The sequence below is a fragment of the Agelaius phoeniceus genome, chromosome 20 (assembly GCF_051311805.1).
Source record: "Agelaius phoeniceus isolate bAgePho1 chromosome 20, bAgePho1.hap1, whole genome shotgun sequence".
In the NCBI taxonomy this organism is placed as follows: Eukaryota; Metazoa; Chordata; class Aves; order Passeriformes; family Icteridae; genus Agelaius; species Agelaius phoeniceus.
Genome location: NC_135284.1, coordinates 223915 through 247144, shown reverse-complemented (window position 1 = coordinate 247144; position 23230 = coordinate 223915). Strand labels below are relative to the sequence as shown.

The following is a 23230-nucleotide window of genomic DNA, read 5'->3' as shown; positions in this document are numbered from 1 at the left end:
AAAATTTGAGTGTTACACTGCTAAGCCTCAGGGTTTTCCGTTAATCAAAATTCACCAAATCACTCTAGGACTGCAGCCCTCTCAGTCCATCAGGTCCCAGAGAACACTGGTTATGAGCAAAAGCACTTCAGTTGTTCATGTTGAGCTGAACAACCAGGTTCCTCTTCTCCAATGTCATGCGGAGATGGGAAAGCCAAGTGTCATTTAAATAGTGTCAGCATCCCATTGTGGGGTTCAGACCCCACTCATGGGGTGCACTGCATGGAGACAGGCACACCCCTGCATCACTCAAGTCCATGGGACTGGTCAGAGCACAAAGCAATGTGCAGCATACTGAGAGGAAATAGGATCAGTCCCCAGGTGGCATTCCAATTCCCCCTTTCCTCCCACATCCAAGAAACCCTGAGTGCTGTTTTCTTACAGCCAGGCAGGTGTTGGGTCTGATGTTTCTGATCCACACTCTCTGGCACAGAGAAGAACCAAAGGTTGGTCCCATAACCACATTCTGTTTTGACTCCCAGAGATGGATCTCCACAGGTTTCATTAAATATGTGTAGACCATAGGGTATTTTCAAAACCCTAGGCAGGGGTGCAGCCAGCACCCATTTAAATGCAGATGCTTTAAGAATAATTATCAGTTGCTCAATCTCTGCGTGAAGGAGCAGCAGGACAGAGCTGGAACATGCGGGGAAGGTGGCAGTGCAGGCAATCCTGAGCACACCGGCAACTGCCTTTCAGCTCTCACATTTATAAATAATTTATTTCCAGCCACCTGTGCCCAGAATAACAATTTTCTGCCCGAAATCTCCAAGCTGGTGCTGGGAGGCGGTCAGGGGCTCGCTTTCCCGGGACCCTCTCGACCTGTTGGGAAGGGGTCCGGGTCTCCAGAGGGGCAGCTCTGAAGGGATGTGCCCCTAGTGGGAAGAGGCACGAGAAACAAACACGGAGCATCCGTTCAGCTGATCGCATTAGGGCTTCTCGCTGCTGCTGCTGCTGCCACTCAGCTCTCTGCCGATGCAGCCATCCGTGCGTTTGGACAAACAGCCAGGCAGAGGGAATGGGTAGGTCTGCAACCGTCGGCAGCTGCAGAAGGCTGCAGAGCTCTGCTGTGAAGCAGCCTTAGAGGAGAGGCTGCTTCCCCGGGCAGGGGAGCGTTATGAAACACGAGCGCACTGGCTGTGCCTGAGGATTTTGGCAGCGCAGCGCGGACGCCGCTTCCATCCTGCCTGTTGGCGCAGGAGGCCATGGAGCGGCTCGCTCCGGCCGGCTCCCGCAGGGCGCAGGACCCCGGCGCCCCGGCCCGCTGAGCCGCAGGGAGCCCGGAGAGCCGCAGGGAGCCCGGAGAGCCGCGGGGAGCCCTGGAGGGACACGGCGGCAGCGGTGAGCGGGCGCGGAGAGGGGCTGGGCGAGCGCCCGGCAGGGCAGCGGGAGGGAGCGCAGCGCCGCAGACCCGGGCACGGCACCGAGCGCGGCGCGCAGGATTACGGCGCTGGAAGCGGGAGGCAGCAGCAGGATTAGTAGGGAAGGGCAGAGGGAGCAGGATTTATCAGCTTTTCAGATATGCATTACGGCCTTTTGTAATATTTCACTGGATTGTACAGGACTTTGCCTGGCTACAACAGGGGCTCCTCAGCCACAAAAGAAAGGTGAGGTTTTTCCTCTTTTTCTTACACCGTTCAGTATCTGCCTCTGCGAGCCGTGTGCCAGCTGGCCTGGGCACGAGCAGGAACCGGACAACTTTTTCGAGGCTGAGGTATCAGCATTCATTGTAGTCTCAATGACTATTTGTTTTACTAAATTAATCCACAGCATCTAAGTAAAGGGGCTGAGCGGCATTATTTACAAAGGCTGCAGGTTGCTCTCGAGATGCCCTTCCCCAGCATCCATGGAACATTTGACTTGAAAAGTCAGCAATGGATACTGCCAGTGTGTGTGTGTGTGACAGCCTAGTGAGGCAGGTTGGAATGCTCAGCTTCTCCCACAGTTTCTGGAGCATCACTGTGCTGAATAAGTAGACTCTATCAATGTTTAGTAGATGAATGTTGCAGGAATTCAGATATTGAAGGGTTTATGAAAGACACTTCTAAAACACCTATGATTAAGTTACAGAGCTGTATGTTATTTTAATTCTAGTAGATTTCCTTGCACACAGGGAAAGATCTCATCCGTAGATCCTGTGGGCTAAGGCAAACATAAATATATACATAAATATATGGTGCATTTGTTACAACATTCTTGTGCAAAACTTCAGCCACAGACCACATAGGAGCTTTTGGAAACTGCAGATAGAGAATCATTTGCTCGGTGGTTGATCTCTTTTAATACCTAAGAACGTACATCATACATGAATGTTTTATTGCTAATTAAATCTTTTGAAATACAGTAACAGTTTGCTGAAAGCTTTCAGTTTATCAGAGAATGGTGACGGCAGACTGTGTGTTACCTCTGGAGCACACATCACTCTGTTTACAGAATGTACACACATGGATGTGGATGCACATGTGCACCTGAAATGCGTGTCTGCATGTGTCTGCATGCAACTCTTCCATACTGGCATGGAATTAGTCTTGCTGGTTACTGCATTATGACTTGAGCTAGGTAAAAAGTGTGGGATTAATGGAGAAATGCCATGGTGTGATCTCTGCTCAAGCTGTCCCTTAGCACTTTCCAAGTCAGCACTCTCACAATAAGCCGTGCTGGACCATCTGCCTCCCACAGGCTCCTCTGCATCCCTCACCTCAGGCTCACCAACAACATTATTGTCTGCATTTATACCTATGTATGCTAAAAAATGGGTCTTAAAAAGCCAAATATTTGGTGAAAGAGCCACTGGGATAGGATTTGCACAAGTTAGTGCAACTTCTCCAGCCTCAGGCTGCAGCTCTGCTCTGTGGCATTGCCTTTCCCTTCCAAAGCTCAATTATCTGTCTCTGTAAAATGCTATAATATATATTTTAAATTTGTGTTACTTTCAACTTGATTTGACCAGTTCATGAACTATAGAGTTTTTCTCCATCTTTCTGCTAACTCCACATAAATATTTTTTTCTTATTTATCACAGTTCAGTGTTATTAAAGGTTTTTAACACAATCTCGCCATCAAAGATAACGTTGCAATCTGATTACATCTTGTATCAAGCCCACGTGTAGCAAGCAATGGTAAACTCACTGGAGAGCCCTCTCAAGCTGCAAGACTTGTCACCACAGCATGTGGAGAAATTTGGGTGCTTCTACCTAATTTCCAGCTTGTTGGCAGACCTCCCTTGTTGGGAGACTTGTGGGGTCAGCAGAGACACATCCTCTAGCAAGGAAAACTTTGTAAGTTGTAAGAAGTGGTTGAAGTTTCTCAGAATGATTGGAATAAAGGGAACTGCAAATAGTTGACAGGGTCCCAACATCAAATCTGTGGTTTCTTAAGCGTTTTACTTCCTATGTGCATTCACACAATTTGATATTTGTCTTGACTTTCCAAAACACTGAGAAAATGGCAGTGTGTATCCAAGGAAAAGGCTGCAAGACAGAATCCTTCAGCTGAGGCCTGACTGCATTTGTCCTCAAAGAAAGCTGACAAAAGAAAGGAGAGACATTGAAGAGGGATGGATTTTTCTAAAAATAGTAATCATGAGTCCAATTCCCTTCAGTTTACAACAGGAAAAATCATCTTGCTTCCTTGCCAACAACTCTGAATTTGCAAAATCCTGCTGGTCTTTAGACAAGGACCAACTCTTGATGACCTGCATCTGTCAATGCAGCACTGACTTAATCTTCTGCACTGAGCACACATCAAGGGACAGTCCTCAGTTAAGCAACCCTTCACCTGCAAATCTGGGGCTGTTTTTCAATGTCTTCAGCCTTTACCAGCATTCACTGAAAATATTCAGTCTTCCCTTAAAAAGACTGAAAAAGCTCCTTTAGCTAGGAAAGTAGAATTGCCAAGAACTTTATGATGTTTCTTTTATTTCTCTCTACAAATACATTAATGCAGCTGCCTAGTGTGATATCCTCTGTCACATTTTGCAAGTTCATTTTCGAAGCAAGGTACTGATCTGCTTTTCCTTATAGCAACTTTTTTGGTAGCAAGAGATCCTTTCCCTGCTGAAGTCCCAGCACCCTGTAGATCTATGCTTCCACTCAGCATGCCCAAAGCTGATAATTTCCAGTGCTAATTATTGCCCTTTTTTCAGTGCAGTGTTAACCCTTTCATTGCCCTCTTCACCTAGAGGTCTCCTCTGCCATTTAACAGTTCTGACTGCCCATCAATTATCCATCATTGTCCTTTCAATTATAATTTTATGATTTTACTTACAACTTCCAATTCTTATGGTTCTAAGACCCTTTGGCTGTGAGAACTGATAAACAGGGATAGGAGACTTGTTTTCTTTCATTTAGCTTAATTCATTCTAGGTGAAACACGCATGAAAAAGACAAATGCCGCATTTTCTATTACAGATACTAGTTATTTCCTCCTTAGTCTTTCCTTTTAAATATAATCATCAGAAGTGATGCACTTCAGCTCTTTTAGGCATACTTTGATGATATTGCAATATACAGTTTATGGAAAAATCAAATGACAGTTTTTATTTCAGCAGCAGTTTGCTATTTCCCTACTAAAAAGCAACATTTAATTTTTGAGTTGCACATTTGCAGCAGTGGTTGTGGGCGGAGAGTCTGCTTATTTATTTGGTTGGGTTTTACTAGGATGTACTGTCATGGCAACTGCTCTAAGGGTGAGTGCATCTGGAGGTAATTCGTACACATCATGTTGAATGCAGCAAAATTGCATCGTACCATTTAAACTTTTTCAGCCACTGGGCAAGGGCAAAGTTACCCCTTTGAGACTCCAAAACAGCTTCTCCTTACTAAACAAACAAATACATAAACAAACTTGGCAGAGCACTAGGAGCAATGACAAACATTTCTTGTTGCTTGGATGCAGAGCCTGCTGCACAGTTCATTTAGGTCCAATACCTTGGGTGTTTTCCCCAGTTCTGCTGATGCACAGCAAGCTTTCCATGCTGTTCATGTGGAGGCAGAACATTATGCCCTGCCCAGGTGATGTTTGGGCAGGCATTGGCCAGACTAATCTCCCTTGGCTCCAGGAGGCATTGCCACGTGCTGCCCAGGCAAGTGCCAGATCCTCTCATCCTGGCATTGATGTGGCCTCCAGCTGTTCCATTTTACATCACTGCAAGCATGGAGAAACTCTATCAAAATCCACTGACCAACCACACAAGTGGCGTTAAAAGGGACTAAATTGGCCCGGTGATGCCATTTCAAGCATAATGTGCCTGATCTTTGCTACATGGTCTTGATGGCCCTTCTCCAGCCAAGCTGTGGGCACTGCTTGATGAGCCAGAAAGCTCCAGCTATCCCAGCACAGCCTCTCCAACACCAGCAACAAGGACTCATCTGAGAACTTGGGCCTGAAGCATCTCTCTCTAGGTGAATAAACCAAAAAAGCTGTGAAACCCTCAATTACAGATGGGCAGAAATGACTGCAAATCTGATATATTTATCCAGTCTTATCTTTCTGCTGGCAGGGGGAAATCTTAAACCTTTTGAGCTGGTGTGTGAGTGCAGCCATTGCCCCCTCCCCGCTGAGGCTCTCAGCAGCTCCCCTGGGCAGGGCTGCCTTGGGCAGCGTGCAGAGCCCGGCCCCCGCGGGCACCTGCCCTGCAGAGCCAGCCCCAGCGCGAGGTTCTGCACGGAGCACGGGCATCCCCAGCCCAAATCTCAGCTGGCTGGTACCTGCACGCTGCTTGCTTTCAGATCACACAGCCTCCACTGCAAACAGCTCGAGTTTACAGTAGCCCCGTGGCAGGAACAACCGGCAGGAACAACTAGTGAATCAAATCCCACCTATGCTCATAGACAGTATTGCTTCAGATGAATTAGTGCAGTAACATCCTGCAGGATCTAATTATGGCTAATTTTCCATTCATTTGTCTCGGTACATCTGACCCTTTTACTGCAATTCTTGAGCACTCACAACATTGATCAGAGATTTAACTCTAGGGGTCAGCTCTTGAGCTGGTGTAAATCAATGCATTTTCTTTGGCTTTGGAGCTGATCCGAAGGGAGGTGTGTAACTTCTGCTGTAGAGAGAGCAGTCAGAATTCACTGAAGATGCTACAGCTTGGCAGTGCTTTGCACCTGCTTGTGCTCACCAGCCCTTGGAGAAAGAGTAGCAATCAGCACATTGAATACTTCTGGATATTACTCATTCCTCTACAGTTAAAATCAGCATACATGTACTTCAAAAAATACCAGTAATAAGAGTACCTAAATCAGGTCTTCAAGATCACCTGAACTGTAAAATTAGAGACAGAGACTCCTGGCTTGTGACAGGCTCATTTAGGAATTGAGGCTAAAAGTCACAAAAAGAAATTCAGGCTCAACTGACAAAAGATTTAACTGAGCCTTAATTTATTTTTGTCGTAGAAGTTTTGGATCTTTGGTTTGGTTGCTATATAAGAAAGAAAGAATTTGCACAACCAAATGAAAAATTGAATGGGTGGAGACTAATTTGGTAACATTTATTTAATAAAGCAGCATAAGTGAGCAGATGTTCGTTGCTAGGACTGTGGATTTCAGGAGTGTGCCCCAACTGCAAGCTAAGCAAAAGTCATAATATTTTCTTTTCTGGAAAACACTGCATCTTTTCTCAACACTTGCCTGGCTCCACAGAGAAAGGATAGACTGGGAAAACAGGAATTTATGGGGATATGCCAGCTTTTATTTGCCACGGGAGGTTAAAGGTTCCCTAGAGTACAAAGGAGCTTTTCTTGCCCAGACAATCCCATCGTGATACACATCAGCACAACTAAAGCTGCAAGGCTCAACAACAGTCAAGAGAGATCTGCTGAACTTGAGCTGAAATTTTTTCAAACATTCACTAGTTTTTCTCCACACACATTCCCACATCAACAGTTGGCAATATGAATTCACTAAAAAAAAATATAGCAGGATCTCTGGTTTCTGTTAAAGCAACACACACAGAACCTCCAAATATCCTTCCAACATAAAGCCCAACTTCTTTGTGCTGCACAGAGATTAATAATTATTATCTTATCTATTGTGAGTTGATGCAATTTCTTTTTTCCTCCCACACACCCACACTTCTGTTTCCTTCTGATCTTCATTTGTAGCTGAGCTACTGTTTAGCTGAAAGGAAGGAATTTGGTCATACGTCCCTAAAAAGATGCCTGTTCATCCAGTGACAAAGGATGGAGATGTTGGCTATTGATAAAAGAAAATAAAGAACTTATTTTCCAAACATTCCAAGAGAAATAACCTCATCATTAAGGTATTTCTTGTGCATTCCAAGTTAAAAGAAAGAAAAGAAAAAAGTCTGAAGATCTGAAACTTGGTTGAGCTCAATCAATCGTTCTCATTTGACTATAGTTCTTAACGTGCATAATTATAAACAACAGATGGAGAAATGCTCAGATAAAGCCAAAAGGGGTGGGTGGGGGAAAGTCACCCTGATGGTGGATGTTTTCAATTTGGATGTGAACCAGCCTTACACCCCTTGGTGTTTCAGGTTTCAGCATCGGCGGTTTGGCAGCTCGGCAGGGCACGATGGAGGCACCAGCCCGGGTGCCCACGGAGCCCCTGGGGCAGCCAGGTGCCTGAGGCTGGCAGCAGTGCCACACCAGGCTGGTCTCTGCTGCAGACAGCTGGGAGAAGCTTTTCATCACGAGAAGGCACCCAAGTGATGGGCTGAACTTATGGGAGGAATGAGTGTCTGGCCAGGCGAAGATTTTGGAGGCCTGTTGGGAAGCGTGAAGGGCCAGTTTCAGTAAGGGCATGGCCAAAGCTTTCTTCAGGCTACAGAAGTTTCTCCGTCGGATCCAGTTTCTGCTCTTCTTCCTCACAGCAGCTTACCTGATGGCTGGCAGCCTCTTGCTACTGCAGCGGACCCGCTTGGTTCTCCAGCAAGGTTCCCGTGGGACCCCCGGTAACCAGGCCCTGCCGGTGCCCGAGGAGATGAGCAGGGTTGGCATGACAGAGCCCAGGAGCCTGCAGAAGCCCCGGCTGCTGGTGGGCACGGATGCGCTGCAGGAGGCAGCCCTGGGCCAGCAGCACGGCCCGCACTGGCTCATGTCCCGCAACTCGGAGCTCAGGCAGCTGAGGAGAAGGTGGTTCCACAGGTTCAGCAGCGACCAGGAGCCCCTGCAGACAGCAGGGCTTAAAGCAATGAAGCACGCTGCTGAGCACAAAGGTAAGGGACGGACCCTGCCCGTTTCCTGGCACACACATAGGTTGCACTTTGCTGATCCCCACCAGCCCTGCAGGTCTGCCTTCCTCCTTGCTCATCACCACCTACAGCTTGTAGGCATATCCCTAGGCCAAAGTACAGAGGATCCATGCTGGGTGACTGCTGTGCCCTCACTACAGATGCAAAGTATGAGTTGTAATCTTTGATGCTTTGCCTTTTAGAATTAGTTGTTCTTGGAGATGTTTCACTGACAATAAAACAGGAATGGGATCTGGATGACTAGACACTACATTTCAGAACTGCTTTTTAGTTTGTTGAATAAATTTGCCCAAACAGAAGGGCACAAAATCCCACAAAATGGGTGCCACATTGTGCTACTTACTGAGGGAATTGTCTCTAGAAATGGGAATGAGAAGGTGATAGTGGTGGGACATGAGTCATACAGTGTGAGTGAGGCAAACTGAACTGCTGGAGTTACCTGAAGCTCCAAGCTGGAACTGCTCCACAGATGCTTCAGAACACCCTGTTGGTGGCAGATTTTGGTGGCAGAGAGACTGAGAACTGCTCAGCCAGTGCATTGCTGAGGTTCTAGCTACTGATGAGAGGGGCCAGAAGGACTATTTACTTGTACATCTCACCATATTGAACTGTAGATTCAAATATACATCATTTGAATATCTGATTGAACATGAAGGGACATTATTAATAACAATATTGTTAACAAGCACTGGAATGCCTTTGAAGGTAATTAATTAAAACTTAACTACCTATGTAGAGCATGTTATCTTCTCCAATTCATTTCTAGTAAACTTAGAGGCTTGTTATTTCATTATGGATCCCTTTCAAGACCTAATGAACTCCTCCGTGCTTATAATGCTTAATGATGTTTCAGTGATGCCCTGTGGTTGCTGCTCAGCAGAGCAGCGTTGCTGACCGTGGAGGCTGGGCTTGTGCACCCCAGAGGCGTCATCCTCATGAGGCAGTACAGCTCTGCCCCAGGGGCTGCCAGCCAGCCCTTCAAAGGCTTCCCTGGGCAGACCCTTCACCCAAGCCACAAACCATGGCATGTCCCCAGCCTGCTGTGAACCTCCCAGCTCACTTTACCTCACTCTGTCTCCACCCAGGAGCACGCAGCCTTTGGTGAGAAAATCCAAGTCCTTTTTTTCTCCAGGTCAGGCTCTCACCTGCTGACATTGCAAGTGGCTCAGGGTAGGGACCACACTTTTCCTGACAGAGACACTGACAAATACTGTTAGTACAACTGTGAGAGTTTTCTGTTCTGATTGCTCGCAGTGGATGGAGTTTTCCAGTTCCCCATGCCTGGTTCTGCCATTGAACAGGTTGCAGAGGTGACAGGGATTGTATTGCTGACACAACATGACATGCTGCTCTGAGACTGTGGCATCTCCGTGACTCATTCATGGGAGGATGTGAATGAGAAATGCTGCCAGACTGGTGGTGGCGTGGGAGGGACACAGGGAGGAGGGCACATGGTGGCTGGCCTGCCCAGGACCCCCACTCAGGCTCTTTGGCCCCACATCCTCAGTTTTCTGCTGCTACAGGTTTGAGTCAAAGTGCCCAAATCAAAAGTCTCCAGTAAAATGTGGAGCATCTTCGTTGCAAGTGCATGACTCCCACCTCGTTAATGGTGTGCTGGGGGTGTGTGTTCACAGCTTGTGAATTTTCTAATTACATGTTGGCAAATTACCGTGTGCAGGTCTTTGAGTCTACTGTGGTGTTTGTGATATTGAAACGTTTGATTTACTGTTCTTGGCTCCAAAATCCCTGATGGAGCAACTCAAACTTCCTTTTTCTTGTGAATTAGTTAATAAAATGTTTTTTAGTTTCACTTTTCACCATACATTCTTTTCCTATCCACATTATTTAATGTGTGCTTACATTAGTCAATTTCCCTGTGTTATCATCTCAATGTTGTTATTTCTAAAATAAAATTTCCTTTTTTCCTTCATATTTTGATGATAAAATGTACTTATAGACATACAATTGCTATATAATAGTGGGACTCCACATCATCGTTGCAATTGTATATTAAAAAATGGCCTGGATTTTTACAGTATTTTGTTCATGACAACAAAAATTAGGCTGAGCACTGAATGCAAGTCTAAGAGAAACATTTATCTTTCCTATGCTAAGTAAAGCAAGACATATTTGAAGAGATTCCTTTGCACCAGGGAGGAGATAGCTCAGTGTGATGGCTACATTGTGCTGCCTAGTTAAAAGTGAATTTATCTTTCCATTACAGCTTTAATGTAACTCTATATATCCAAAGAAAATTGATTTTCTTAATATTTCTCTTGCACCATCTCATTATCAACTAGAGATTTTAAAGAACACTTGGGAGAAATCCAACAGGATTTCTGGAAGTTTTTAGCATTTGAAGGCTACATTCTCCTGTACTTTAGAGAAGTGCCATGTTTTGTCATCCCAAGGAGGAGTTGAGCAGACAGCAGATGCATGCAGGAGCTGCAGTCCTGGGTGGGTTGGGGACCTGGGTATGCAACCCCTGTGGAAGGGAGAGTCTCATTTCCTTTTAGCCCATTTCCACGGGACAATGGCACTGACCCCTTACCAAGGTTCAGCAGCAATGGAGCGGTCTGCAGAGGGTGTGGGACCCCAGACAGGTTGGGACTTGACCAAATGCAGTCCTGCTTGCAGCTTGAGGCACTGGATAAGCCTGGGATGGGTTTTTCCCTTTCATCCCATATGCATTGCCTAACCCTGGTCTTGCATGCACACAGGCACCTACATGGGCTGCTTCACTCACGATTCGAGGGAGAGGACACTGAAGGGAGCTGTCTTTTATGACTTAAGAAAAATGACAGTAGGTCACTGTCAGGAAGCTTGTGCTGAGAGGTGAGTGGTGTTTTTTCACTGCAAGTTTTCTCTTCTTTGACAATAAGTGGAGCTGAATTTGAAATGGGAAAAGCATTCCTATGTTAAACATACAGCATCTATGACAACAATTATTATCTCATACCTTCAGGCACAGCATAGGTCTGCTTCTCTGCTTGAAGCAGACTGCTACAATGCTCTCTATTCTCTATGGCACCATGGCTACTTACATTATATTCTCTATTGTCCTGGACAAAAATTACTGTTTGGTTAAAGAGTCATTGTAAGATAGATATCTTTTGATAGACATTGGTCTCTAGCCCATGTCTTGTGGAGGGGCTGCCCTGCTGAGGAGGCCACGCTGTCTCCAGGATGCACTCAGCTCCAGAGCAAGGCAGCAGGAGCACAGGCCGTATGCAGGGACACGGGGACAGGCTCGTGCCCTCAGGTACAGGCCGGGGAGCAGACGGGCCCCTCTGTGCCAGTGGCCGGTTTTCTGCTTGCAGAGCTTACAGCTACGCGGGCCTGGCGTTCGGAGCCGAGTGCTACTGCGGGAACACGCTGCCGGCCGCCGCCGCCAAGGCCGAGGAGTGCAGCAGCGAGTGCAAGGGCGAGAAGGGCTCCGTGTGCGGAGGGCTGAACCGGCTCTCGGTCTACAGCGTGGAGCAGCTGCGGGCAGGAGCCAGGCCACTGCGTAAGTGGGCGTGCGACCGGGCAGGGGAGGCCACGAGGGACAGATGTCACGGCCAGGCTGTCCCTGCTGCTTGTCTCACTCCGTTTGTCACCAGAGTTTGAAGCGGCAAAGAACAAAGGTGCCTGAAGGGCACAATGTCCATTTGCTGCTGGTCTGGTTCCTGGCTCCTACCCAGAATAGCAGTGCTGCTCAGCACCCCAGAGCAGGGACATGTGCCTGGCACGCTGCCTCAGGGCTGCCACAGACGAGGTTCCTGCCACCAGGGAGGAAACTCAACACAGCGCAGAGTGACTGCAACAGAAGCACAATTTCAGCTGAAAAACCCATTCCCTTTGGTTTCTGCTGAAGGGGTACAAACCCATGTATGTTTAAGAAACAGCCTTGGAAGAGGTGCCCTGTAACAGGAGGGCAGAAAATTACTCAGATCAAGGCCACCCTATGCTCAGATGATCCTAAACAAAATGAGTAATCTGTGACTGTGAGGAATAAGCAGGGGCCAGAAAAAGCCACATCAATCCCTTTCCTGAGAGAAATGAGACCAGAGTTTTGCTTTTCCATGGAGTTCTGTTTCAGCAGGAGTTGGGAATTTTGTTCCATCTTTAGATAATCTATCGTTACCCCATCGTTCAGTTAGCTGCCATGGGGGACTCCGTGGATAAACCTTTAGGCAAACACAAACCACATAAGAGATCTAAACTGCTGATCACTCTTTGCAATTGGCAAGCTCACAAGACCTTATGGATATTATTTGCTGAGAAGAAGCACCAAGACCTTAGGTTGTGCCAGTATTGATGGTCCTTCATTTCTTCTTAGAGACAAGTCAAGGTTTGTACAATAATCCAACCAGCTACATATAAATTATATATCAAAGGTACACAGATCTAAATTGCTACTGTCAGGATGACAGGCATGTTGGCAGGTTTCCCAGGACATGCATCACTGTTTAAACCTCCAGTATGAAATATACATACACATTCCTCAGGAAAAGACAGCATTTAATTTTTTTTAAAGTATTAATTAATTACTCCTCAAATTAGTCTAGCCTGAAGCTAGAGTTGTAATTTTCTTGCCCTTAGTAATACCTGACAGTTGCCTGTTTGAAGAATCCCCCTGACACAAACCAGTTGAGGGGCCAACAGAAGTATTAATCACAGCGAACAAGTATGTTAGAATGTAACTCTGAGACTCTAAAGGCCCCCATGATTTACACTGTGTACTATAGAGCACAGACCTCACATAAGTCTTTTACAGGGAGCAGATTCAGTGGCATCTCCACTTAAACCTTTCCAGACAGGGTTTGCTGTCGCCCCTCTCGGTCTCTCCCCCGACTCCTGCCCCCATGCCATGGTAAGGAAGCCCAGAGTGTGCAGCTGTGGCAGCCAGAGTGCCACAGTCCTGCGTGCCTCAGGGTGTCCTTCCCCCCAAAAACGTGGGCAGACCACACAGATCCGGCTGTTTCCAGTGTAATCCACGGATGCATCCTGCTCCCTCCCGATGCGCTTGTAGGCAGGTTAAGCTTTCTTCCTGACCGCTGAGAAAGCGCTAAACATGTCTGTAAACATTTTGTTTCAGGAATTATATATCAGTGTGAAATTTAGTAGAAGACCTCTCAAGAACATTCTGAGAAGTCCAAACACTCCTTTTATTCTTTGGTGCCATGCTCAAAGGGACCTGGTCCTGAGTCGACTCCTGTTCCTTCCAGCTTGGGTGGAGTTATTTTATTTTCACATCGTCCCAGAGATCCAGCTCTGCTTCTAGTGAATTATCTGAATAGTTACAAGAATAAAATTTAAGCAGCTTCTCCTTAGATTGCTCTAGTCTCTTGCTAGAGAAATTTCTGCCAAGAAATTAATGCAGAACCAATTTTTTTTTGTAACTGCACCACGTCTCTCCTGTCATTCAACTCACTTCCCACATCAGTTCTGGCAATACCGTTTAAGGGAGCAACTGCAATAGTGCCAAGCTCTGTGGTGTTTCTACAGAAGCAGGTGAAATCAGAGGCTGGTGCTGAAGACACAGTGGAAGCTGGTCTCCCCAGGCAGCTGACAAAAACTCGCTTCAGGGTCTGAAAGGCTGCAGCAAACTCCCTTGGCCCGAAAAGACCTGGGAGCAGAGGGGCAGCTGAAGAGGAAAGTGGGTCCGGTGGCGTGGTGGGGTTTTCAGGAGTCATTTCCGTTCCTTTCCTTTTCTGATGCAGAAGTTTTGTAGATTTTTATCAGGGCTTTTAACTCATTGAGGGGAAAGCAGGTCTTCAGAGGAAACTGGGACCTGCAAACAATAGCAATGCCCTCCACTGGTGGAATTTAACTCAAATTCGGTGCTGCAGCGCTGCTTCCCGTGGCAGAGATAAAGGCATGTGCTCCTTTCAATACCACACGATTTGCAACACGTTTTTATACAGTATATTACAGTTTCTCTTATTTCTGCAGCCTTTGTGATATAAAATTTATTTTATTATTTTTGACTTCTGAACCTAATATTATTCTTTAAAAGAGGCAGGATACTACGGACATAGTTTTCTTAAGAGAAACCTATTTCATATCCCCACAGGAAGGAATGTTATCTATCGAGGATGTTTTAGAGCTCCAGAAAATTTAACAGACACCTTTCCAGCCTCTTTGATACAGCCCAATTTGACGGTGGAGATGTGCTCTGAATTTTGCTCCAAGAAAGTAAGAACAGTTCTCATTTCACATCCTTTCTTTTATTGTTATTTTAAATTCTAATCTACTGAGGGAAGGACAGAGATTAGTGCCTTAGAGCTTTGAATTTGCAAATGAGTTTCTAAAGGACAAAACTCATCAGAGTAAATACCCAGTGATGCATCTGGTCCAACTGCTAGAGTGGGGATGGCGGGAGGGAAAGTCATGAGAGTGGTGCCACCAGACATGATACACAGGCAAGCTGCTCTAAGTAATGAGTATCGACCGAGAGGAAATCGATACCGTTTCCGTGTCACATTCCAATCAAGCCCTGAGCCACATCTGCCCCCGGGGGAGGTGGCTGCAGCTCATAGGGAGACATGCTGCCAGAGGGTGGATGTGGGCTGGCAGCATCCCAAACCTGGCTCCAGTGCCCTCCAAGGGAGCCGGCTCCACTCAGGGAGCCATCACAGGGCACGGGCAGGGCACCTCTGCCTTAGTGGCTGTTGGTTCCCTTCCCTTCCTCCCCACTCTAATGGGGCTGGTTTTTTCTACACAGGGTTCACTAAATGGTCAGATTTTGCCTGCAGCCTCATTCAGCCTCATGCACTAAACTCAACGTTCAATTACTTTTTGCAGCATCACAAAATTGATTAAAACTATTAGCTGGCTGATTACAGTGCTTTGACCAGGACCCATGGCCTCAGCGCAACCTCCTCTCCCACTGAATAAGCAAATGGCCTCAAGTTGTACCAGGGGAGGTTTAGACTGGATATTAGAAAAATTTTGAGATTTCTCATGCAAAACCCACTCCAGATTTCTCTCCTTCCTCACTCATGTGCTGCCCAACCCGTGGGAAGATTGTGCAGGTGAGGGTCAGCCTGCCCTGGGGACAGACACTGCACCACTGGCACCCTGCACTGATCACCTTCTGAAGATGCAGGTGTACAGAGGAGCAGTTATTCTGTTGCCTCACAGAACTTCCAGCCTTCCAGAAGAATTCATTACTTGCAGAGGCTGCTTGGCATGAGGTATAAGGAACACTTTTATTCTAGGCTCTGTTTGAGGGCCGGGACACTTACTAATTTCTCAAACTGAGAAACACCGCTTCATTGTAAAGGAAAAATTTCTGTTTGCAAGCAAACCCAGAACTGTTTTGCCCTTGGATCAAATCTGTAAATAGTTTTTGACAATGTCATATCTCATTCGCTAAGTAAATGTTGGCTGTTGGGCACACATAGCACACGAGTTGCATTCGACTCCTTATCAGAGGATGAATGCATGGGAAAGAGCAAGAGATAAGCTGCTCAGCAGTCCTGTCACATGCTCCCAGACTCTGAAAGACTTTTAAAAGGCAAAAAGTGTTGATATGGAATAGATGGACTGGAACATTCTGCGCTCAAATACTCCCTGAACTTCCTTCAGCCCGCCCACACAGCCCCATGCCACCAAGAGAGCCCATGGGGGACTCTAAGGCAACCCAAATCTTTCTGGTAAACTGTAAAAACCCTGAATTTTAGGGCCAGTAAGCAACTGCTAATTTCTTTGGCAAATATTTAGCACATTTCCCTCAAAATTGTTTTAATTTTTACCAGTATTAGCCCATCATCTAGGGTTTAGTACCCCACCCCTACACAGCTTTGCAGCCTGTTACCCTTCCTTGATAATATTGGTACACCAAAATCTGATTTATTCTGCATCAAATCCATTAAAAAACACTTCTTACAGACAAGAATTTTCCTTAGGAATTTATTCCTTGCAAACAACACTAACTTTCTCATGATTGCACACCTTAGTAGGCTTCCTATCTAGAAGCAAGGTGAATTTCAAAATTTACAAATATGAAGACAGTAACAGGAAAGTAGCATGAGCTTTAGAATGACAATGCTTTGATCTTGACAGTGGCCTTGTGAAGATTTATTTTCTTTGCATGGCAGCAGCATTCCCTGCAGGCTGCTGATGCCATGGCATTTACACACTGATCTGTTTTCCCTCTTTTGCAGGAGTTCCCGCTGGCCGTGATCCGAGGGCAGGAATGCTACTGCGGATACCCCACCAGGCGCTTCTCGCTGCGCGAGGGCACGGACGGGCGGCGCTGCAGCGGGAGCCACAACGCCAGCAGCGCTGCTGGGGGACGCTACTGCCTGGTCTATCAGACACCTGTGCAAGGTACAAGCTCCAGCCTTGCTGTGCCGGGGCCACCGCTGCTGGGAACAGCCCCTGTGCTCCTTCTGCAGTGGGTAAAAGTGACCTCGTTTACAGCAGTCGGAGCCACAGTAGTGGGTATCACCACACGGGCAGCAATTTAGGAAACAGTCTTTCTCTAAATTCCCCTCTTGCAATCATGCTCGTGAAGATGCATCTTTCCATTCTCTCATTATGCAACACCTTTTAAGACAACTTGCTGGCAAGTACAATGGTTTGTTGCAGCTTTATCAAAAAATCATTGCCTTACACAAAGCCAGCAAAAACCTCTTTGAGGATAATCTCTTTTGCCTCATACAGCTGAATTAATTTTAGGAAGTAGCTGACTCACAACCAGACCAAATTTATGCGCTATACTACTAAGAGAGAGAAGAAGGAAGCAATAAACTATAATCAAGAGCTGTATGTGGAATTATTAAAAAGCCACAATACTAACAATGAAGTATCTTCTCTCCTCACAGACACCCGCTGCACAGACAGGAAATTCTTAACCACGAAATCCAAAGTGTTTGTTGCTTTGTCAAGCTTTCCTGGGGCTGGGAATACATGGGCACGCCATCTGATAGAGCACGCCACAGGATACTACACAGGAAGTTATTACTTTGATGGAGCCCTCTACAACAAAGGTATCGGGGCCCAAGAGATGGGACACAGGCAGCCCTTCCAAAGCACAGAGCTTTACTTATTGCCCTATCATCCTTCTGCTTGAGCCAGCAACGACTGTTGCTGTCAGCATGTTTGGTACAATTTAAACATGCCTGGCCCGAGCAGCCTCCTGCAGTGCAGATGGCAGCAGGGACAGCTCCAGCAGCACGCTGCTCTGACAGGCAGCTGCCCTCACAGACAGCAGCCAGGCTCTCCATTTGCAAATGGGCACACTGCCTGCACTGCTGCCCCATGCACACACGTGCTGCTCCCACCTGACAGGCTGGTCCAAAAGACCAGTTACCTAAATGCTGCGGTAAGACCCTTCAGCAAACATGTACATTAAATTTTCAAACATTACTAATTACTCTGGGAGAACAGTATCCTGAAGTGGCAGAGGTTCAGCAAGCATCAAGCACTAGCGCTGTGAAAAGCTGCCTCATTGCAGAGTGGGGCTGAGGATGCCTCCCCCAGCAGAGGGATAGCCTGGCTGCCAGCACATGTCCAGAGTGGTGGCTGGGGCTCTAGCCATCGTTTAGCTGACAGGTACTGTCACACCAGCTTTACACCACTGTAGGGAAAGACTTTAGCTGGAAAAGGCACAGACATATAATCAGGCAAAACAGCCAACAATCCTGTCTTGTAAAACAGGTTTTAAAGGAGAAAAAGACCACTGGAGAAGTAGAAGGACCATCTGTGTGAAAACACATGAAAGTGGCAAGACAGAGATTGAAATGTTCGACTCGGCGATCCTGTTGATAAGGAACCCGTACAAATCACTGATGGCAGAGTTCAACAGAAAATACGCCGGGCATCTGGGCTATGCCACTGACCGCAACTGGAAGAGCAAAGGTGAGCATTACCCAGCACAAGCTGGTTTGAAACCATCTCCTCAGTGTGCTGGGGAGGGGGGACACACTAACACCTGAGTGAGTGCTGCTAACAAGTTCAGTGGGACTTGAGTCCTGCTACAGCTGGCAAAACCTCTGGCACCTGCACAGTGGGAGCAGTTGTGGTCTTGCTGTATGTCCACCCCCAGAGGGGAAGGGAGTGCAGCACCATTAGCACAGGCACACTGGAGCATCACTGCACTGTTGGGCATAGAAAACATGTCCATGTACAAGGCTCCTCTGCACAGCCCATTTGCCAGGCTGAGGTGAAGAAAATTTGCCCCTACAGCATGTAATAACCATAAGAAATCTAACTTAAATCTGGAGGATCCAATGGAGCATGACATTTTATGATGTATATTTTACAGCACTGCACAGGTGCTACTGCACTGCAGAAAAATAAGGATAATAGCAATAAGTGGACCTGAAATTCAGTGTCCCCTGAACACATGGAAAGGCTTCAGAACCTGCCTGCCACACTTCAGGTGTTTGACTGGCAACTGGCTGGTGACTGCAATTTCCCCACTGGATACACTGCTGCATTCAGACTCTGCAGCAGAAAAGCCACTTGGCTTCCATTTCTCCTTGTACATATTTTAGGCATTACAGCTGTGGCTTGGCAGAGGGCTGGGGGGAAGTGTCCTGTGTCACAGCACATTTCTTTCCCAAGCTGATGTATCACCTTTCATCAGTCACAACTCAAGACCTATTCATCAAAAACTGACAAAATAGCCCCCAGAAAAAAGAAAAAGTCTGCTGGGAATGGCTTTCCCATACTGCAAACTGTAAATTGTTACATTTCAGCCAAAATGCTCTTTGTCCAGCCCAAAAGCTTTCACTAGGACTGTCTTGACTTCAGGAAATTAAATTATCAAAAAGATCAAATAGAGATCAAGGTATCATTAATGTCTAAAGCAGAGGAAAATTGCTGACATGCAGCATGGCTAACTGTCTCTAACTGTCTCATTTTCCTGGTTTCCTGGTGGTCCAGAGTGGCCAGATTTCGTGAACAGCTATGCCTCCTGGTGGGCCTCCCATGTCCTGGAGTGGCTGAAGTACGGGAAGCGCCTGCTCGTTGTCCATTATGAGGACCTGAAGCAGAGCCTCATCCCCAAGCTGAAGGAGATGGTGGAGTTTCTGAATGTGACAGTGACAGAGGACCGGCTGCTCTGTGTGGAGAACAACAGGGACGGGAATTTCAAGCGGTCTGGTGCTAAGCAGAAGAATTTTGAGCCATTCACCCAGGAAATGAAAGATCTTATCAACAGATACATCCTGACAGTGGATGAAGCCCTAAAGGGAAGAAACTTCTCCGGGCTGCCCAGGGAGTATGTGCCAAGATGATAGGCTGGTATCACACTGCTGTGGTTAAAAATGAAGTTTTTTTTTTTTTCTTAAAAAACCAGAAAAAAAACTAAACAAAAAAAAAAAACCAACAAAAACCCACAGACAAATAAGAAGAAAAGCAAAAAAACAAAACAAAACAAAACAAAAACAAAAACAAAAACAAACAAAAAAATAAGACCAGACCTCTTCAGCAGTTATGGCAAAGATACTTGTGGAGGCTGCTGAGCTGTTGCAGCAGTTGGGAATGCTTGGGTTTTGTCAGCCCCAGAGAGCCCCAAACCTGGCTGCAGGGGCATGGAGGAGACCCCAGAGGGGTGGCAGAGAAGGGAGTGCCACCTGTGCTAGGGGCTTGACCCAGTTTTCTGCATCTCCATCTCTTCATCTGGAGAGTCATGGTGGATCTGGGGGGACACCAGAGACAAATGTCACCATGGTCAGTGCTCTTGGTTCTAGAAATGGTCAGCTGGGAAGACCTGGAGAATAGGGGCAAAGGGGGTGAACCCCAGTCCTTCTGGCCCCAGCAGGGGTAGGATCACATCCCCTACCTCATCCCTGAAATCCCTGGAGGAACTCCAAGGCAGTCCAACCTGGAAAACCACAGCTACTTAGAGCTGCGCTCTGGAGCCCCTTCCAGCAGCCATACAGGTTTGATTTTTAACTCCTGCAGTCACCTTGGGTGTGTTTGACCCTGCAGGAGCCTGTGGGGACAGAACCCTCCCATGTGCAGTGGGGAGAGAACAGGGGCACCCAGGGCTGGCAGGGCAGCTGGGCCCATGATCCTGGGCCACTGGGCAGCTTGGAGGTGGTTAATCCCTGTGGCCAAGGGAGCTGCCCTGCTGCAAGACGCTTCTGTTCACGTGAAGTAAAGGATTTCTTAAAAATTTGAGTGAAAATACTAATTTTAATAAAATAAGTTTATATAAAGGGAGCTGAACTTCCTCTGCCTATGTATCATTGGTGCTTTAAAAACAATACAGGACATGGAGTACCCTTCAACCCAAGCCTCTCCCTGTTTACATCCCACATGTGGCTCATCTCTGTGCCACCTGCCTGGTATGGGGCTTGTTGTGGGGCTGTCACACCCCCATCTCTAATGCTCAGTGCCTTCCTTGGCAGTAAGGGTCTCATGGGCCACAAAGGTGTGAGGGATTGCGGTGGACTGAGCTGGTTCACAAGGAAAACAGGAATTCTTTTTGTTTATGCAAGAGATACAGCTCAAAAAAACCCAGTTTGGGTGCTGTAAGCCCAGATAAAGACTGAGGTGCCTGCGCAGGGTGGCACAGCCCTCCCTGGGACACCACGCAGCCCCCACGCAGGAGCACAGCTCACACACCCCTGCACTCCAAGGAAAAAAACCCAAATAATATTGTGCCAGTACGAAACACCACAGACAGTACAGAAACACCCAGGTACAGAAACATTCCCATAAAGCAGAGAAATAAGGATGCTACAGAACAGGACTATCACCATCTCCACTCTGACTTAGTAAAGAACTGATTCTTTTGGAAATTATGCATTAAAGGTCTTCCAAGTTTCATTTGGGCAGTAGTTGCTGTTGATGGATGTGGGTCACATCCCACAAAGTTTGAGCGCAGCCTATGGAAAGAGCACAGATACTTCACAGAAAGAAACTGCTCTTAGCCCACCTGAATTACATGCTTGAGACCACAAACCAGGATTTGGGCCCACCACAAAACATTAAGATTATGAGAATGACATTTTATTACATCGCCTTTCCAGTCTTGTCTAGCATTACAGGATCATTTTAAAAACATTTTGATCATTTCAAATCTGGAAATAGTGAGCAAGGACTGCCTGTAAATTCTCAAGAAGGCAATTTAATTACACATATGTCCTGTAATGAAGACTCTAGGTGGCTAAAATTAGAGCTGGCAAAAATTATGAATGTGCATTAGCTCTGTAATGCCAAAAATCAGCTTGTTTAACAAAAAAAGAATTTGTAGCCAACCATTTCTTAATAGCTGAGGCACAGGGGCTACCTCTTTATTTTTATACATTTTGTACAAAATATGTATACAATGGACTGTAAATCAGCTCTTCCCCTTTGAGCCATGATGTTACATTTTTTAGCCTCCTGCACACTCAGACCAGCAAACACATCCATCTCTCAGCTCCATCCACACAGCACCTGTTTATCTTCAGTTGCTGGTTCCCAGACCAGGAGCTTTTCCCATCACAGGACTCCATTTACCATCCACACACCCTGGTTCTTCAGTCTGAAGGCCCCTCGGGTTGCACCATCATGCACCATCATGCATACAAACAAAGCAATTCACAGAAAATGTTAAAATCTTATTGGGAAGTGTATCATTTCTAGACATGGGGCATGATCACCACTAATGGCTGCATGGTTTTGACCAAGCTACCTGAAAGAGCAGCAAAGAGGAGAATGGCTTCTCTTAATCACATGAATCATTGTCAAGCAAAATGAAGAGGAATACAATGGAAGTGCATTATTAAATGCTTTATGAAATTATTATGCAAATCATTAAATATTTATGCAATAGTTAAGATGATGTGAAAGGCCCAAAGATTTTTAAATGAAATCAACTCTGACTGAGGAAATGTGATCTCATCAATGCAGTCTCTCCCTGCCCTCCTACTGCAGAGTTGTGTCCTGCCCCTGCTCTTGGAGCCTGCTTGTCACACTGGCCTACAGGAGGGTGGTCTGCAGGTCCCAACTTGCCTCCTGCCCACCCTGGAGACACCAACTGGGATTTTTCTGCAGTTCAAGGCTCACCAAAGTCTTGGCTACAGCTCCTTCAGGTGCTGCCCCAGTGCAGGGAACAGCATCCAGCTGCCCACATGGCTTTTGCTGCTGTTGCCTTTCAGCATGCCCAACGGAGGGCTCCAAGGTGTGTGGGGAGGAGAGGCTATGGAATCACAAGCTCTTAAAAGTACTGATAACGAAAATAATTTTGTCCTATGAACCACAGTGGAGAGACCTTTCCAGGTCTGTTCTGCACCGGTGGGGTGGGTTGGAAGCAAACTGCATTATCTGGAGCAGTTGCTGCAGTCACACAGTGACTGGATTATGAGTGCTTATCCCGAAGGCAAAACAGACAATCACAGCCCTTGAATTTTTAGATATGTCAGAAGCTGCATTAACCTATAATACTTCTGAAATAAAGCATTTAGTACCACCATAGCAAAATTATACAGCTCATTTCATAGGAGAAAAAAAATCAAGTCACAGTGAATGACAAACACAGAGAGGGAAGTGATTTAAAGGCAACACCTTGCTAATGACAAGAACATTTCTTTGACGAGTGAGGTTATAAAGGAGCAGTCTGCAGTACAACTGCATCTTTCAGGAAGCATCAAATATGCTGGAAAATAAAGCAAATCTTCCATGCTGCCTTACCCTATTACAATGATGTTCTGGAAAACTGTCAAACACACCCAAACACACACGTATGTGGTTGCATGGGCAGCTGGTCCCACATCCCCCAGGCAGGGAGCAGGAGGTCAGTCCCTGCCTGGAGACAGGGGTCACTTAGGCACTGCAAGTGAATGGAGACACTCCCTGAATGGAGACCAGAGGAGCAGCCTCTGCACTGCCCGGGGGCACGGGGCTGGCACCTCACCCTGCAGCAGGGAGGGCAGAGCTGGGACAGCACCCAGCGCCCCAGGCAACGGGGCACAGCTGCACCTGAGCCACTGTGCTCTGGTGGAGGAGTTCTGTTAAAAGAATGTGCAGAACATTTGTTTTC

At 46.7% G+C, this 23230-nt stretch overlaps 1 protein-coding gene across 3 annotated transcripts; it reads left to right on the top strand.

The window, feature by feature from the left end:
* Window positions 1-639: 639 nt before the first annotated feature.
* WSCD1 (WSC domain containing 1) lies at window positions 640-19671 on the top strand. Of its 3 annotated transcripts, none has more exons than XM_077188831.1 (9): window positions 640-1061; window positions 7543-8223; window positions 10980-11094; window positions 11580-11767; window positions 14318-14439; window positions 16413-16578; window positions 17076-17240; window positions 17911-18111; window positions 19141-19671. In XM_077188831.1, the coding sequence occupies exons 2-9, from the start codon at window positions 7809-7811 to the stop codon at window positions 19491-19493; spliced, it is 1725 nt and encodes a 574-aa protein (XP_077044946.1). In that variant the 5' UTR covers window positions 640-1061; window positions 7543-7808; the 3' UTR covers window positions 19494-19671. The 3 variants fall into 3 exon arrangements, with proteins under 3 accessions (XP_077044946.1, XP_054502952.2, XP_077044945.1); XM_054646977.2 differs by having other exon boundaries at window positions 640-1380; XM_077188830.1 differs by lacking the exon at window positions 640-1061 and adding an exon at window positions 1417-1646.
* The last annotated feature ends 3559 nt before the right edge of the window (window positions 19672-23230 follow it).